We start from the raw sequence: 16,496 nt of genomic DNA, 5'->3' as shown, positions 1-16,496 counted from the left end.
AACTGAGGACCTTATTTTTCACTGAAAGTTACTTTTTCCCATGTGAGACAGAACGGTCTTGTCCCCAGAGTGTTGATTATGCATTTAACTCTTAGGGTCCTAGAGCTGACAGATGTCTTCAAAGAGCAGACAATTAACAGACCGTGTTTATGCGGATACTTCTGTTCTCAACTTAATGTTCAGTTTGTTCAATCGCTATCCTTGTCAGGGGCTCTTATCACTTCTTAAAATGCATCATTTGGTTGTTCAAACACTATTATAAATAGAAAATAATTTAAAATTAGGTTCAACAAACACTATTTTAAAGGGGCTACAAACAGCCTTTAATGAATGCAGACACTGTCTTTTTAAAAAATCAGGGCAAAACTGGCTGATGGACATTAACCTTTATATACGAGCCTTACCAAATGCTACACCATGTCTTCCTTCTGCACTTTATAGCATCATATACTGCATAATGAGGCTACTTAAATGTTATTCACTAAATCAAAAGAAACTCGTGAAGTTGTGTTGTTGGAGCTTCCTGGTTACCAGTGTTAGTAAATATCTGAAGCATCTATACTAAGTCATTTAGAAAAATGCTTTTAAAAGATGGTCTTACCCTTTGAGAGCCTGCATCACAGTTAAAACAAGATAGATGAAGAGACATGACAACATGAATGAACATGTGGACTGTAATTTAAATAAAAATAGCATAGCAAGAGAGTTGCCGCAATTTGGTATTAAAGAGAAATTCTCACAGCTTGCAGATGGAAAATTTCTCAGCCTCTAACCTTTAGCGTTGAGTACATCAGAAAGGGGGATGTCTCCCTGCTAGCAGTCTACATCACTAAATAGCCTGCTCCATTTTATCTTCTCTCGAAATTTGTTACGGGTTACAATGTAGTGGCTCTTAATTAATTTACTATTTCATTTTTTTCTTAATGTAGCTCAAAGGGGAAAACTAAAGAGAAGAAAATGATCCGCAGAAAAACAATACGGAATGTGATTTCAGGAAGACATTCTGCGCCAGGATAAGGAAGTGGAATCATTTTGTCCAAACTTAACATGGACTCTGAGCCCTCATTTGCAAAGTGTCAGCAGCAGGGCTCAAATACAGCACGAAGGTCCGGATTCTGTAACATGAATGTTTAATTGTCATTTAATCACTCAGACCGCTACAGCCCTATTGGAAGGTCCAGGAAGAGCATGTTCTCCAGTAGCGGAGCACTCCCTTGCAGAAATGTAAGAGGATGAGCAGACAGCCCCGGATCCGATCAAACTGTGCAGTGCTGTTGTTATCACAGTCCCACCAATATCCCCCAATTTAGTTTGAGCTAAACACTCTCTTTATAGCTTGCAACACAGGCATCAACTGCTGAGTGGTAAAAACCTATGACAGATAGGCCGTGTGGAAGGATGGCAAGCTAACTGACGGTTGCTTAGTTCAAAAGGAAAAGGTCAAGCTACCTGGAAGGTAAATACAGAGGCCCGGAGTTGGTGACAGACACTGTGCGCAGTGGCTGTATCGACTAAACCAAGGATTCGTTATCTCTAGACTCAGACACATACCTGAATACTAAGACCATAATTATTAACAACATTGTCCTTGTAAGACAGGGGTAAGTAACTCTAGGCTGGACATATACATGTATTTATTTTTTCTACTTGATGTAGCTAGACTGGATTTAATGATCCTGCACAAAACTCAGTGAAACATGAGTAGAAGATACTGACATGCAGTCATTAAAAAGATTCTAATATCAGGTCCTCGTGTAAAACTGACCAGGTTAAAGGCTGTGGTGTTGTCTGTAACAGCAGTCTTAGCAGTCTTTTAAGGGATTTGCAAGTTCCATAAAATGTATCTAAGCTAAGAAGATAACCGGCTTTATTAACTGAAGGGAATGTTGTCCAAAGGGATGAAAAAGAAACATGCCTTAAGATCATATTTGCCCTTCACGTCATCCTATAGCACGTTCAAAATCCTCAAAAGACATCAACAAATACCTTTGGTGTGGTCTTTCACCTGGATTAGTCCTAGTGTGTGTCTCATGGCTTAAGTATCATCTTCCTTTTGTTCCTTCAAACATAATAATTGTTTCACAGTTAACAGATCATTATGAAATTTAGAGTATCAGAGCTTGGAAAAAATGGGGAGGTAAAATGAACCCCTAATCCCTGTGATCAAAAGCTGCCAAGAGATATAAAGGGGACAGTGAGAACCTATCCTACCCTTCCCATCTAAGTAGCCATGTATAATTTTCTTTACATGAACTGTTGAAGAAAAATATGTATTCAACTCTCAGTTCTTCAGGGAGAGATTTTCCAGATTGTGTATTACACATGCTTTTTATTTCAGTTCTATAACCCAGGAGTATGCAGGAGAAAGAAAAGGAAGAATGAACCTTGTACATAGTAGGCACTTGGTAAATATTGTTTAGATGAATTAATAAAATGGTAATTTTGATGATTTACTTAGTAATGTTGATCATTTACTTTGACATTTCAGTACAAGGTTTAGTGGGAGGAAGAACTGAAACATCTCCACACAAAGGCCTTTGGGAATAACTGTGAATAAAATATGTTTAGAAATAAAATACCCCTGCCTTCTTGACACTGATAATAGATAGCTGATTGTGTGGAAAAGTCCATTAGCAAATATTACACTTGAGAAATACATTAGTATGTAAGTGTAAACAATTACGTCCAGACACTGAAATACTTCAGATTCCAGTACAGTAGCTCATCTAGTATTACATACATCTCAGATGGAAGTGAAATGGTCTTGTTAAAATCTCACCATTAATTAAAAGACTAATTTTGAATTGCATTTTGACCCTGTATATCTGTTTGTTGAACAGATTATTGTTTAAAAGACTCAATTCTCTGATTTTTAGAAGTACTTAAGTTCTGTCATAAGGATTTCCACTTTCCTAAAATTTTTTTAAAAATTTCAGTTCTTCTGGTGTGTTATAATGACCATTAAATAGTATTCACAAACATTAGTTTCCAAATTTCAGGCTCTCCTGACTTGATATACAATCTCACACAATGAAACACAAATTACGTTTGTAGAATCTCAGTCTGTGGATTATTACCAATGGTACATGAAGTGGTCAATGTCTTTGAATTTCTTTGGTGAAAACTTGAATCGATATAAAACTCAAATTTATCATCACATTTTTGCATATTTCAACATTGACTCAGAGTCATGGGTCAACATGGTATAAAAAATCTCCGTAAAAGAATATAATATTGCCACTAGCAAAACAAAAACAAAAACAAAAACAAACATATTCAAAGGTTAATGAATAAATATGGACCATGCAATGAAAAGTCAAAAAAGGGAATTAAAGAAAGGATTTCCACTTATAATATCATAAAAAAAAAATAAAAAAACTTAGAGATAAATTTAACAAAAAAAGCTGCAAGTTAAGGTGCCTGAGTGGCTCAGTTGTGTGAGTGTCCAACTTTTGGTTTCAGCTCAGGTCATGATTTCAGGGTCCTGGGATGGAGCCCCAGATTGGGCTCCATGTTCAGTGGGGAGTCTGCTTGAAGATTCTTTCCTTCTCCCTCTGCCCCTCCCTGCCCCCAGCTCACACTGGCTTGCGCACTTTCTCTCCCTCTCTAAAATAAATAAATCTTTTTTAAAAAAGTTGCAAGACTTGTACACTGAGAAATACAAAACATCACTGAAAGAAATTAACGAAGGCCTAAATAAATGGAAACATCCATATTCATGGATTACAAGATTTACTATTATTAAAATGGCAATACTTCCTAAACTGATTGACAGATTCAACGCAATCCCTATCAAAATTCTAACTCCTATTTTCCAGAAATACACAAGCTGAGCTAAAATTCATCTGGAAATTCAAGGAATCCATAATAACTAAAGCAATCTTAAAAAAATAGGAAAACACTGGAGGCCTCACACTTCCTGATTTCAAGACTTATTACAAAGCTACAGTAATCATACTGGTATTACAATAGATATATAGATCAATGGAGTAGAATTGAGAGTTAAGGAATAAAACATCATATTTGTGGTCAGCCGAATTTCAACAAGGGCACCAAGACAATTCAATGAGGGAAAGAAATTCAACTAGTGGTGATGGACAAGTAGATATCCACAAACAAAAGAGTGAAGTTGAACCAATCCCTCATACCATATACAAAAATTAACTCAAAATGGACCAAATATCTACATTTAAGAACTAAACCTATAAAATTCTCAGATGAAAACACAGGCATAAATCTTTGTGACCTGGAGTTTGATATAGGTTCTTAGATATGATATCAAAAGCACATAAAACAAAAGAAAAAATAGATATATTTGACTTTGTCAAAATTAAACTTTTGTGCCTCAAAGGACACCATCAAGAAAGTCAAGAGACTGTCTACAGAATGGGAGAAAATATTTGCAAATCATATATTGGAAAAGAGGCTTGTATCTAGAATACATTAAGAAGACTTACCAACTCACCAATAAAAATACAAATAAACCAACTGAAAAATGGGCAAAGGATGGAATAGACATTTCTCCAAAGAAGAAATACAAATGGCCAATAACACAGGAAAAGGGGCTCAACATCATTAGTCATCAAGGACATGCAAGTTAAAACCACAATGAGATACCACTTCATACCTGCTAGGATAGCTAAAATAAAAATGATAGACAATAACAAGTGTTGACAAATGTGGAGAAATTGGTACCCTTTTGCCCCTGGCCTCTCAAAAAAACTGAAAACAGGTGTTCTCACAAAAACTTGTACATGAATGCTTATAGCATCATTATTTATAATAGCCAAAAAAAAAGTGAAAATCCACAAAAGGTCCATCAATTGATGAGTGGATAAACAAAATATGGTATACTCACACAGTGGAATATTATTCAACCATAAAAAGGAATGAAGTATCCATACATGCCACAACATGGACAAACTTTGAAAACATTATGTTAACTGAAAGAAGCCAGATACAAAAGAATACACATTATATGATTCCATTTATATAAAATGTACACATAGGCAAATCTATAAAGACAGGAAATAGATTAGTGGTTGCCAGGGGCTGGGGAGAAGTAGGGATATGGGGTAAATGCCAATGCCTATGAGGTTTCTTTTCGGTGTGATGAAAATATTCTAGAATTAAATAGTGATGATGGCTACACAACTCTGAATATGCTAAGAATTGCCGAATTGTACACTTTAAATTGGTGAATTATATAGTATGTAAATTAACAAAGCTGTTCCAAAAGATATGGTTCTAAGCTCTAAATTGGCATGCAGAGCCTGCACACACACACACACACAAACTATCATGACCTGTCATAAGAGTTTTGATGTGTTTCCAAGTGGTTTTAGATGGTCATCTACCTAGAAGCTGAACTGTCTCCTGGTCAGTATTTTGGAACATGTAATTGGTAGCACACAGTTAGGGGTGCCTATTTTCTATATTTTTATACAATGTTAGACGTTAGTTATATGTAGATTATCATCATCACATCCTTCTGGACTTTGGAATGGTGGCAGGAGGGCTGGTCATGGCTCAATTTATCCAGCACCCCCTTTTGTATCTTAGAATGTAAGTTCCCAGAGGACAGGGCAGTCATGGCTGTCTAAAATCTTGATGTCTACTTACCGGGCATTTAATAAAGGCAATTATATTATGACCCACCTATCCCATAGTTGAGAGTCATAAGGGGGTTATACAACTTCTTGTTCTAGGCCTCGGGAAAAAGCAGCAGCCTGCAGAGGCACCAGTTCTCATGGGTTGTTGTATTTGCTATCACCTTTAATTTCTATCTTTAAGGAACCTGGAAAATCTTCAATAATATCAGATTAAAACTTCTTCTCACAAGCAAGACTCACTACACATAGTAACAATAATACTGGTGTGCCTGGGTGGCTCAGTCGGTGAAGCATCTGCCTTCGGCTCAGGTCATGATCCCAGGGTCCTGGGACCGAGCCCCACGTTGGGCTCCCTGCTCAGCAAGGAGTCTGCTTCTCCCTCTCCCTCTGCTGCTCGCCCCCGCTCATGCTCTCTATGGAACACTTACTGGGTCCTCTTTTGGAACTCCTACCTCTCTCATTTCCGTAATATCAAAATGCCTCTCTCATACTCAGTGTGCCATAAAATTCCGTGTCCCAGTTTCTCTCTGAGGCTCCTCCCTCATCTTTTCTCCTGTCCAGACTTTGGTCCCTTCACTCTCTCTTTTCTTACTGGCATCCTCGATGTCTCCCTCTCTACTGGTTTCTTATTCTTTGTCTTCAAACAAGCACAAGTCTCTCTTTAAAAAAAAAAAAAAAAAAAACTAAAATGACCCAACTGCCCCTTCATCTAGTTATCATACTATTTATCTCCTTCCTTTCCTTGCCAAGCTGTCTCCATCTGCTGCCTCTATTGCTTCATTATCCATTTACCACTTAGGCTATTACCATCTGCATTTCCCCCCACTACTCTATTAGTCCATTCTCCTAAATATGCGCTCTTTAAGGTCAACTTGGATTGATTTTTCTGGTTTCTCAAGGCCCAGCTCAAACTACTTCTGTGATAAACAATCATCTTTTCATCTTTTGTCTTTTAATCCCCTTAATAACCTAACCATCCTATTTCTATTTCTGTACACCAGTTGGTTGCGTGTTATTTTGCATTGTGTGTGCATGTATGCGTGTTTCCTCCAGCTCTCCTGTTGAATAGGATGTTTCTCAAGGGCAAAAGCTATGTCTTCTGCTTCATTTGTGAGCGTTCCATAGTACTTAGTACAGTTAAAATAGCATCTTGACTCATATAGCACTAAAAATCATGAACTTCTACACTTGTAAATACTAAGATTTCATTTTTCTTCCCTTGCTATTATTTTCATGGAAAGGCTGGGGTAGTCAAGAATCATTTCTCCTACAATCTAACTTTCTGCTTTTATTCTTCCTGCTCTCTGAGCCACTGGCAATGGGAATATGGTATCTACGTACAGTTCTGGTCAAGATACCTTTGGTGGGATATATAATGGACACAGGAACTGTGTGCATTAAATGCAGGAACTCTAAGATTTTGTTTTCAAAAACAAATTAAAACAAACAAACAAACAAAAAAACAAAAACAAATTTTACATACGAGAATCACCTTTGACTTTATGCAAAAGCTAGTAAATGTTTGAACTTCCTCCAAAAATAATATAGGCAGAAAGATATAAACAGATACTCAACAGAATTAGGAACACACATGGCTGGTAAATTTCTACAATGTACTGTTTCTCTCAAAAAACTATGATGGTAGGGGCACCTGGATGGCTCAGTCAGTTAAGCGTCTGCCTTCGGCTCAGGTCGTGATCCCGGGGTCTTGGGATCGAGCCGCACATTGGGATCGAGCCCCACACTGGGCTCCCTGCTCAGTGGGGAGCCTGCTTCTCCCTCTCCTCCCTGCTCATGCTGTCTCTCGCTATCTCTGCCTCTCTCTCTCAAATAAATAAAATTTTAAAAAAATTAAAAAAAACTATGATAGTATAAAGATGTTCTGGGAAGATCCCCTAGCTTTAGAAGGACTATTCCAGGAGGATCAATATGCCATTCCATAGCACACCACTTAGCGCCCCTGTCAGATGTATACTATTAGGCTAGAAGGACCACGAGGTAGATACATTCCACAGGAAAGGTGTTATTTAGTTAAACAAACAAACAAACAAAAGTAAAATGAGGATTAAAATGAAACAAGAAGGAAACATTAAACATATATGACCAAGAACATTTAACATGAATTTTTTATACCGTAAATATGTTTGCCTTTTAGCATAGTGAACCCTTTCCATAAATCTGTTTTAGAAGTCAGGTCTCCAGTATGCTTTAGAAAAGCTTTTGTTAAAACTGAAGTATATTGATAAAGTGATTTAATATAGTTGAAAACAAGCTGCAACACTCTAGCTGGGCCCCCTGAAACCATGTATTAGAGAAACATCTATATAGCATTATAGGAAACATTTACTGTAATTTGCCATCAATCTTTAAAAATAATAATGTTACGCTCCCAACATTGTTGTCTTTGTTAGTGCATTACTACTATTTTATTCATGTGGTTTGTTGTGCTTATATGAATTATTCCCAATTCTACCACAATGTCCTGGGCTCTAATATCCTTTAAGTAAAAGATACTGAAACTATGGGTTGACTCAAAGGGCAGCTGAGTGCATTTTAATATCCACATGTCCTATGAACCAATATTGAAGAACCACAGAATTATACTGCAGGACTATGTTCCATCTGAATGCACAGTGATTACCTGGGTGGGGTTGGTGCAGTTCTTCACTTTTGTACCACAAAATGAATCTTTACCTACTGGCTGGGTCTGCAAAGTAAAGGTCAGTGAAACTACAAGTAAATCTGAAATTCAAGCTTTTATTTATGGTCTGCAATTGTCATTGAATAAATTGCCTCCAATATAACAAATATGCCACAGATAAAACAAAACAAAACACCCCAACAACAACAAAGCCAAAAAACAAGCAACACACACACACACACACACACACACACACACCCCTCTCTAGCTACGTCTACAATGAAAGTTCATGAAAGGTACGTTTGGGCTGTTAACTTTCCATTCCCAAGGTGTGTGTGTTCTGCTTTGAGGAGGAGAGTCTCGCTGAACTCAGGTCTTTGAAGGGAAATATAAGATTTGCAAAGTACTCTTACGGAAAAGATATACATTTGACTGTATGCATGCAGATTTTTAATCAAGACAGCTGTTACTTAAACAACTGGCCTTGAGAAAAGAAGTTTTAAAAGAAGAAGGAAGAGGCTCAAAGAAAGGTCTTGAGCTAACACTAAGGAAAGACTAGATCCTCCTTTCAGCTACCCAATGTAGCTATGGCTATTACGCAAGCCAAGTCTCTTAACCTTCTTGTGTTTTCCTTTTTAAGTGTAAAACAAGGGTAACAATAGCTGCTACAGCATAAAACTGGTATGTGAATAAAAGACATTATTTTGAAATTGTAAATGCTCTTTAAGTGCAGACTGTTGTTACATACATGTCAAAAATCCAAACTTATAAGGCAGAAAACTGGGAATTAATTATTTGAATTACAACAGAATTCTCTGCAAGTGATTTAAATGGCAAAGGGGATTACACATTTTACAGACATACATTTCAACCATTTTCCAGGAGTGTACACGCCTTTTGCAAAAACAGGTCCACTTTTATTTGGAATGGCTAATTGTTCTTCCTTAACTGCAGAATTTGAATTCACGGACTCATAATGTACACAGCTGGAGGGGACCTTAGAGATAAGCCAGTCCCATGGAGTATCACCCCTTGTTTTACAAAGCTTTAGCAGCTGGGAGGAGAATGGAGGGCAAAGAAAGGAAAGGGGAAGGCAGGGGGAAGTGTGGCAGGAATCTGACCCCCCTCCTATTTTATCTGGAGAGATGTGGCTTTTATCTGTTTTTCATTTGTGCTTTCTGGGTAAGATATAAATTGCAAAATGTGTTTCCCTGCCCACTATCCTTCCTCCACTCCCTAAAAGTTTTAAAGCTGGAGGAGAGCAGAATTTGCCCCTCACAATATGATTCTTTGACAGAAGGATCATCTTGAAGAAACAGCAGACATAGAAAAACCATGTAGAGGTTCCCCTTTTGTGAGGAGACATTTACATTTATAAGGGAAATCACCATGTGTAAGGGTGTCAACCTCTCTGTACCACGAAGATGTGCCTAAATCTCTAGAAACTCATCAGTGGAGAAGGAGAGGACTTAAATCTGCCTACCAGCCATACTCTAGCTCACTGTGCTTTGCCTGACAGCCTCCTATAGATGGCTCCCCCCACTCTGAACATCTTCTGTCTTTAGCTGGAGATGGTATTTAAGGTGGTGGCCTGGGCCATTCCAGGAGTTACTCCATTTTCCTGGGTCTCTCCTGTGTATGAAAGGGGCGTACATGTTATTAAACTTGTTTTTCTCCTTCCCTGTTAATCTGTTTTTTTTTTTTAATTCAGCAGCCAAGAACCTAGAAGATTAGAGGAAAAATTATTTTTCAGCCTGAACAAAGCCAACTCCCTCCTTTTTCAGATAAGGAACTGGAGCACAGAGAGGTGAAGCTCTAGTCATTGCTTGGTCTGGGCTAAAGCAACTTCATGACAGGTTGTATGCTGTGTCATATCAATCAGCTATATGTTATTTCTATGGTCATATATTCAACAGACAATGAACTAGAAAATACCTTTTTTTCCCCCCCTTCAACTTTGTGGAGACAGATCTTATAGAATGAATTTAAGAGAAATGCCGCTTTCCCCTAAGCCCAGACTTTCGCAAAAATTATAAAGGAGATAAAAGCTGACTTGAGTATCCTTTAGCTCTGTGTCTCCATCCCCCCTTTTTGTTCTCGTGCTCTATTTTGGCATCCAACCTGCAGGAATTCAGTACCGTGGACTACCTGATAAACTTCTTCCTTATTCAGATGATGGCTGACAATGTTGGACTTTACCTGAGCCCTATGCTCCTGGAAAACTGCTGGTTAAGAAACCCTCCCAACTTTTTGTCTTCCAAAACCCCCTCACTCTTTTATGTTTTAGGAAATGGCTTACTGCAAAGCCAACAAGCAAAACACAAAAATAACCCCATTAAAAACCCTCTCCCCTATGACTTACTAGATATGGCGCTCTGTCTACCCTTTCTCATGCTCCCATAAGAACTGCAGAAGACTCCTTTGTTGGCCTATAACAAGGCCAAAGATGGACCCTTCCCCTTTTGCTGGAGCCTAATGAACGACCAGATACAGACCCTCCAATTGCTTGTTCTTTGTCTCATAAATAATTAGCTGAGATTAGAACTATTTGTTCTCCTTCAACTAGCCAGATACGGACATAGATATTTCCTGCTCAGCTGACTGAGACTTCCCCTGAGTACAAGATAATCCCAACTGTAAATCATCCCACACGTTCCTTATCCACTCCTCCTAGAAAGTCTAAGGCAAAATCCACTTTGCTCAGACACTCTGATCTTCCGATCTAGAATGCTTTCCCTATTGCAATAGCCTGAATAAAATCAATTTCCCTACCCATTCAGTTTTTGTCTTTGGTATTTCCTTAGAAAATGTCTTTAGCAATTTGTATGTTTAGTCTGTGTTACATTATTTCAATAATAGATGAGAAAACAGAAGAGGTGCCATCAAATGTCCTCTGGTCTAGTTCAGATCCCTCTGTGTGTTCTTGACCCTTCTGGCCCTCAGTTTCTTCATCTTTAAAAAAAGACATTGGATTTGATAATGTTTAAGATTTTAACATTCCATATTAGTTGATAAATTACATTGTAATTATTTTTAGTTCCATTTATGGATGTTATGTGACTCAGGTCTGAGACTAAGTCTTTTACTTTTTTCTCTTCTCTGCTCTGTTTAAAGTAGTTGTTACATAATGTTTATTAAAGAGAAAGAGTTATGACTAGTTGGTAAGCTTCTAAGGTAGTAGGGGCTATTTTAGTATAATGCTTTCAATTCTATAAATGTTTACGGAACAACCAACAGCTGGCTTTCCTGATAGATTCCAATATGTGATTGTGTCTTATGTCTTCTTTTTGAAATTAAATTCAAATTATTCAAGTACATTTCAGAAATAAAACACTAGCATGCTAAATGTCTATAATCAAATATTCGGTTTTCTTTCATTTGGAAAACTAAGTTGTGAGAAAATTCTTTAATCTCCTAAGGAGAAGCAGATATATATAACTACTGTTAATGGGGAACCAATTCCAGAAGAATCTGATTTTTTTTACAGTGCCATTCTATTTATCCATCACTTTGATGATGAAGGTGATGGTGATTACAAAATAATAGATGTTAAATTGTTAAGTAAAGAGAGCTCAAACTTTAAAAAGGGAAAACATCTAAATCCCAAGAAGGCCATCATTTGTGGAAAAGCTGATAGCAGTTTGAAGCGGGATCTACAGTACCTAGTGGGATGTCAATAAACTCAAGGTAATTTTCCAATCATTTGGTCCAATAATAATTACGGCTAAATTTAACTGTGTGCCTTGCACTGAGTTTTACAACTATTATCTCACTTGTTCCTCACAACCAACTTATGAGACAGGTACTATTATTATCATCTTTGTGTTGCAGATGAAGATACTAGTTCAGCAAGGTTGTACCAATTCATTGCCTGAGGCTGGAGAGCCAGGAAATGACACAGTCAGTGTTCAAAGCCAGATCTGTCTGACTCCAGAGTCCAGGATCTTAACCACAGCACTACAATGCCCAGTCCTCTAGGAGAGTGAGGAAAACAATGTAAAAAAGATTATCTGGTTTTTAGTTTTATATTTTAATGCACACAGCATCATTAAGACAAGCTTCTACAACTGTATTTATGGGGTGTGTGATGTCTAGAAAATCATAACAGGATACAGCTGACCAGTTGAAAATATCCTTCTAGGTATGTTACATCTTCTGCAAGATTTGGTTTAGTATACACATGGCATTATAAAACAGGAACTATGTTTTTACTCACTGAGTGATATGCAGTAAAGACCTAATACAGCAGAACCATGATGTGCAGTTACCGTTAAGGTTTGGTTCAGACTGCCACAGAGGGTCAGTTTAAGATAACAACTTGCTATATATGGGCACCAACCCTTAATGTTTCCTAATAAAGTATTAAATTGAAATTGCTTTGGCCTGTTTGTCGTTATAATTGAGCAGAAATTTAAAAATAGTTTTTCATTTATGAAACTCATTACAACACATTAAAATATAGCTGGATAGCATTTCTCTAAAAGCCATCATGAATAGACTCTGGGGCTTTGCTTTCATTGGGTAAAGTGTCTTTTGTGGCTTTCATATACGTTTCGTGTGTGGATTTCAGTACAGTGTGGAGATAAGGCTCCGAAATCAGACCGCCAGTTTCTAGCTCTGTGACCTCGGGCAAGTTACTTAACCTCTTTGTGTCTCTGTTTTTTTTTTTTATTTGGAAAATGAGGTCCATAATGTTACTTTCATGATATAATACATGTGAAATGTCTGGAGCGATTCTTGGCACACGGTTAATTATGCAACAAATTTCAGTCATCATCAGCAAACTCCAGCTAACCCTTGGACAACACTGGGGTTAGGGGCACCCATCCCCTCCCTCTCAACCCCATGCAGTCAAATAATCCTTGTATAACTTATGACTCCCCCAAAACTCAACTACTAATAGTTGACTATTAGCCAGAAGCTTTACCAATAACATAAACAGTTGATTGACACAGATTTTATATGTTACATGTTATATATACTGTTTTCCTACAATAAAGTAAGTTAGAGGAAAGAAATGTTATTAAGAAAATCATAAGGAGGAGAAAATACATTTCCAGTCCTGTGCTGTATTTATTGAAAAAAATCTGTAGAGAAGAGGACTTGGGCAATTCAAGCCCATGGTGTTCAAGGGTCAACTGTACTTTGTGGAAGGGAATTAGAGATGTCTGAATTAAGAGTAAACAAATGAGTACGCTCTGGTAACAACTATGTGATGACCTTCTGTCTTTGTGTTTCATTTTCCTCAAACAGATCACTCATGATTTTCAAGTGTGAATGGCAAGAAACCCCCTAGGCACAAAATGGTGGACCTTGCACTTGCACATGTAAAGGAATCAAAGAGTAGGAAAGAAGATAAGGGAGAGAAACCTCGAGTCCAAGTGTACTCAGACCCTTTCCTCTGTCATCTCTGACCCTCAGCCCCTCTCAGCAGCAACAATGGAATTGCTGGGAAAGGTCAGCCCAGGCTCAAGACAGTATTTCTAAACGAGGACGTAAAGCAAGCTGCATTGTGAATCAAAAACTAGAACAAATCATAATGTTTTCCTGAAACCTAAGCATGAATTTTTACTGAAGTGTAGACCAAAGGAGAATTACATTTTCAAAGACAAACAAAAACAAAACAGCAAACCCTACAAATAACCCCCAAAAGACACTAAAAGCACAAGTAAAGATTAGTGACTAAAGCAACTACAAAACCAAATATCTTGTTTGTAACTCATCAGCCAAAATAAGACTGTCTTATCACCCCTATAAAATGTTAAGTTTCTTGAGGGTAGGGTTTCTTTGGGTCATTCATTCATTCATCAGTTTGTATGTGATCTCCTAAAAATATTTAGGATTGTGCTGGCTCTATGTTCTGTTTTCAATTTCTGCTTTTGGAATTGACATCCTGAAATTTTACATTGTTTGAGTCCCTGTGTGCTGACTCCTATTTCAAGAGAAATCATAATAGAAACTTTCAGCTATTTTCAATACTTGTATATTGAGACTAAGATCACTCAATGTGAATAAGATGTTGGGAGTGCTGGAGAGTTGGGAGAGACATTTATTGTAAATAAGTCAGGTAGCTCAAGCTTACGTTAGTTAAATTTAACAATTCAATACTCAGAGCACTTTTTTCTTTTCTCCAACTGCGAAGAATTCATGTTCCCCAACTAGAAAAAAATTCATGTTCCCCCACTTTGACATAAACATTCACCCTTATATTAAGCATAAAAGGCTTTTTCTTATTATAAACAGAAGAAATTTCCATATACCCTTTGTAAAATGTTATATATAAATGCTGGACTTGGACACAGAGAACTTAATCAAAATCCCATGTTGCTTCAGGGTAGTTATATGCGAAATGCAATTTCCATTGTATTGAAACCTCCATCCTGTAAATATTTATCTATTTTCAAAATTGCCTACATATTTGAAAAGTTTAATTGGTTTATACTCAAGGCACTAGAGAAAGGAAAATTTGCTTTCATAAGACATTTACATGTATTTATTCTGTCCACGGAGAGTACTTCTTTTGAGTGATCATGAGATTTAATGTGAAGTGAAACCATCCCAGCTTTGGTTCTAATGACCAAATTAGAAGAAAAGTAATCAATAATAAATCAATCATTTTGATCACTGTACCTTTTTTCTCTGATTTATCGGAAACTTTTCCTCCAATTGGAGAGTAAGTAGTATCCATGGATTCGGTCCCTCTGTTCCCTTTGCTAACTCCATTTTCATAGAGCTGTCCTTCAACTGGTTGCAACTGCCAAGTCAGGCCGAACAAATGTACTGCTGCAAGAAAACAAGCCATACATAAACTTATTCCAGACTTGCTGAGAAGGTCTCTAAACCAGCTGTCCCTTTCCACCTAAAAATGCTATGACCAGATTTCTTTTAGTTAGGCCAAGCAGCTTGGAGTTTATACCTACATCATACATGTAACTACTTTTCTAAGTAGCTATTGTTAAAATGTTGAGGCTATAGCTATCCCGGTGGTAGATGTTGGGGCATTAGTGAGGCAACCACAATGGGATTAGACACTGCTCCTTAACACTGTTATCCCTTCCTTTCCCGTTTCCCTTGGTCGTGGAACTCTACTTTGTATATGGAAACTGCAGAGTAATGGTGGACAGGCTATCGCGAGAACATGGGAGGCCTTCGCTAAGCCAGTTTCCTGAGTGCCTAGTATGCATAAGGTCCTATGATAGCTGTTGCAGATGTTAAAATATAGATGCTTATTAGGGTAGGAGTTGGAAGTAATACAGGTATAAAATAACTATAATATAATGCAGAATAATTGACACAATACAGGTTCAATTGCTATCAGAGGGTTAAAAATACCTGTGTTGATCAGAGTGCAATGGGCACTCTCATATACTCTTCATGAGAGTATTAAAAATAAAAACCCACCCTTGTGGAGGGTAATGTGGCACCATTTATCAAAAAACCCTTAAAATTTGGCTTACCCTTTTAGCCCACAATTTCATATCTATGAGTTAATTATGAATGTGTACAAACTACAAGGCTATCCATTGTAACATTTAAAAACTAGTAGAAAGTTATGATCAATTAAATATTCATCAAAAGGAGATTAATGAAATAACTGATGATATTATAAATAATACAAGATTACATTGTTATTAAATCATGTTACAGAAGACTATGAACTGGCATGGGAATAATTATGATGCATCAAATGAAAAACATCAGGCTATTAACAGTATGAATAGTACGATCTATAATGTGTGTGTGTGTGTAGACATGTTGATGTCTGGAGAGAGAAAGGGCTGGGAGGATATACCACAACATGTTCACAACATGGGGACTTATGGAGGATTTTAATTTTCTTCTTTAGGATTTATGTATTGTCGATACTTTTTATAATGAACATGGACGATGATGTTTGCCATCTGGGAGAAGAGGAATTTTTGTTTTAAAAGAAATAATTTATTCTCTAGTTTCAAATAAAATAATCCTTACAAAATATTTTTTAACGGATTAACATAACAATAAAAAATTAAAAAAAAATCTAAAAAAATCTAAAAAAGAAGTGGTTTATTTTCTGATTGGTGTGGCTAGAACTTTCAGTAGTACTATGTTAAATAATAGTGGTGAGAGTGGACATCCTTGTCTTCTTCCTGACTGTAGAGGAAAAGCTCTGTTTCTCCTCGCTGAGGATGATATTAGCTGTGGGTTTACATATATGGCCTTTATTAGGTTGAGGCATGTTCCCTCTAAACCTACTTTGTTGA

At 37.2% G+C, this 16,496-nt stretch overlaps 1 protein-coding gene across 5 annotated transcripts in view; it reads right to left on the bottom strand.

The window, feature by feature from the left end:
- The window catches only part of TENM1 (teneurin transmembrane protein 1), a 775,694-nt gene that overhangs the window by 256,387 nt on the left and 502,811 nt on the right, over window positions 1–16,496 (bottom strand). For 3 of the 5 annotated variants that reach the window (XM_032391374.1, XM_032391375.1, XM_032391376.1), the window contains one exon: window positions 14,884–15,036. The exons of 1 other annotated variant lie outside the window; for it this stretch is intronic. In XM_032391374.1, the coding sequence (XP_032247265.1) occupies window positions 14,884–15,036 (153 nt within the window). The remainder of the gene's footprint in view (window positions 1–14,883; window positions 15,037–16,496) is intronic. One more of the 5 variants, XM_032391377.1, reaches the window with a different exon arrangement.

The sequence above is a fragment of the Phoca vitulina genome, unplaced genomic scaffold (genome assembly GCF_004348235.1).
Source record: "Phoca vitulina isolate PV1807 unplaced genomic scaffold, GSC_HSeal_1.0 scaffold62, whole genome shotgun sequence".
In the NCBI taxonomy this organism is placed as follows: domain Eukaryota; kingdom Metazoa; phylum Chordata; class Mammalia; order Carnivora; family Phocidae; genus Phoca; species Phoca vitulina.
The sequence above is the reverse complement of the archived record's forward strand: the minus strand, read 5'-3'. Positions and strand labels throughout refer to the sequence as shown.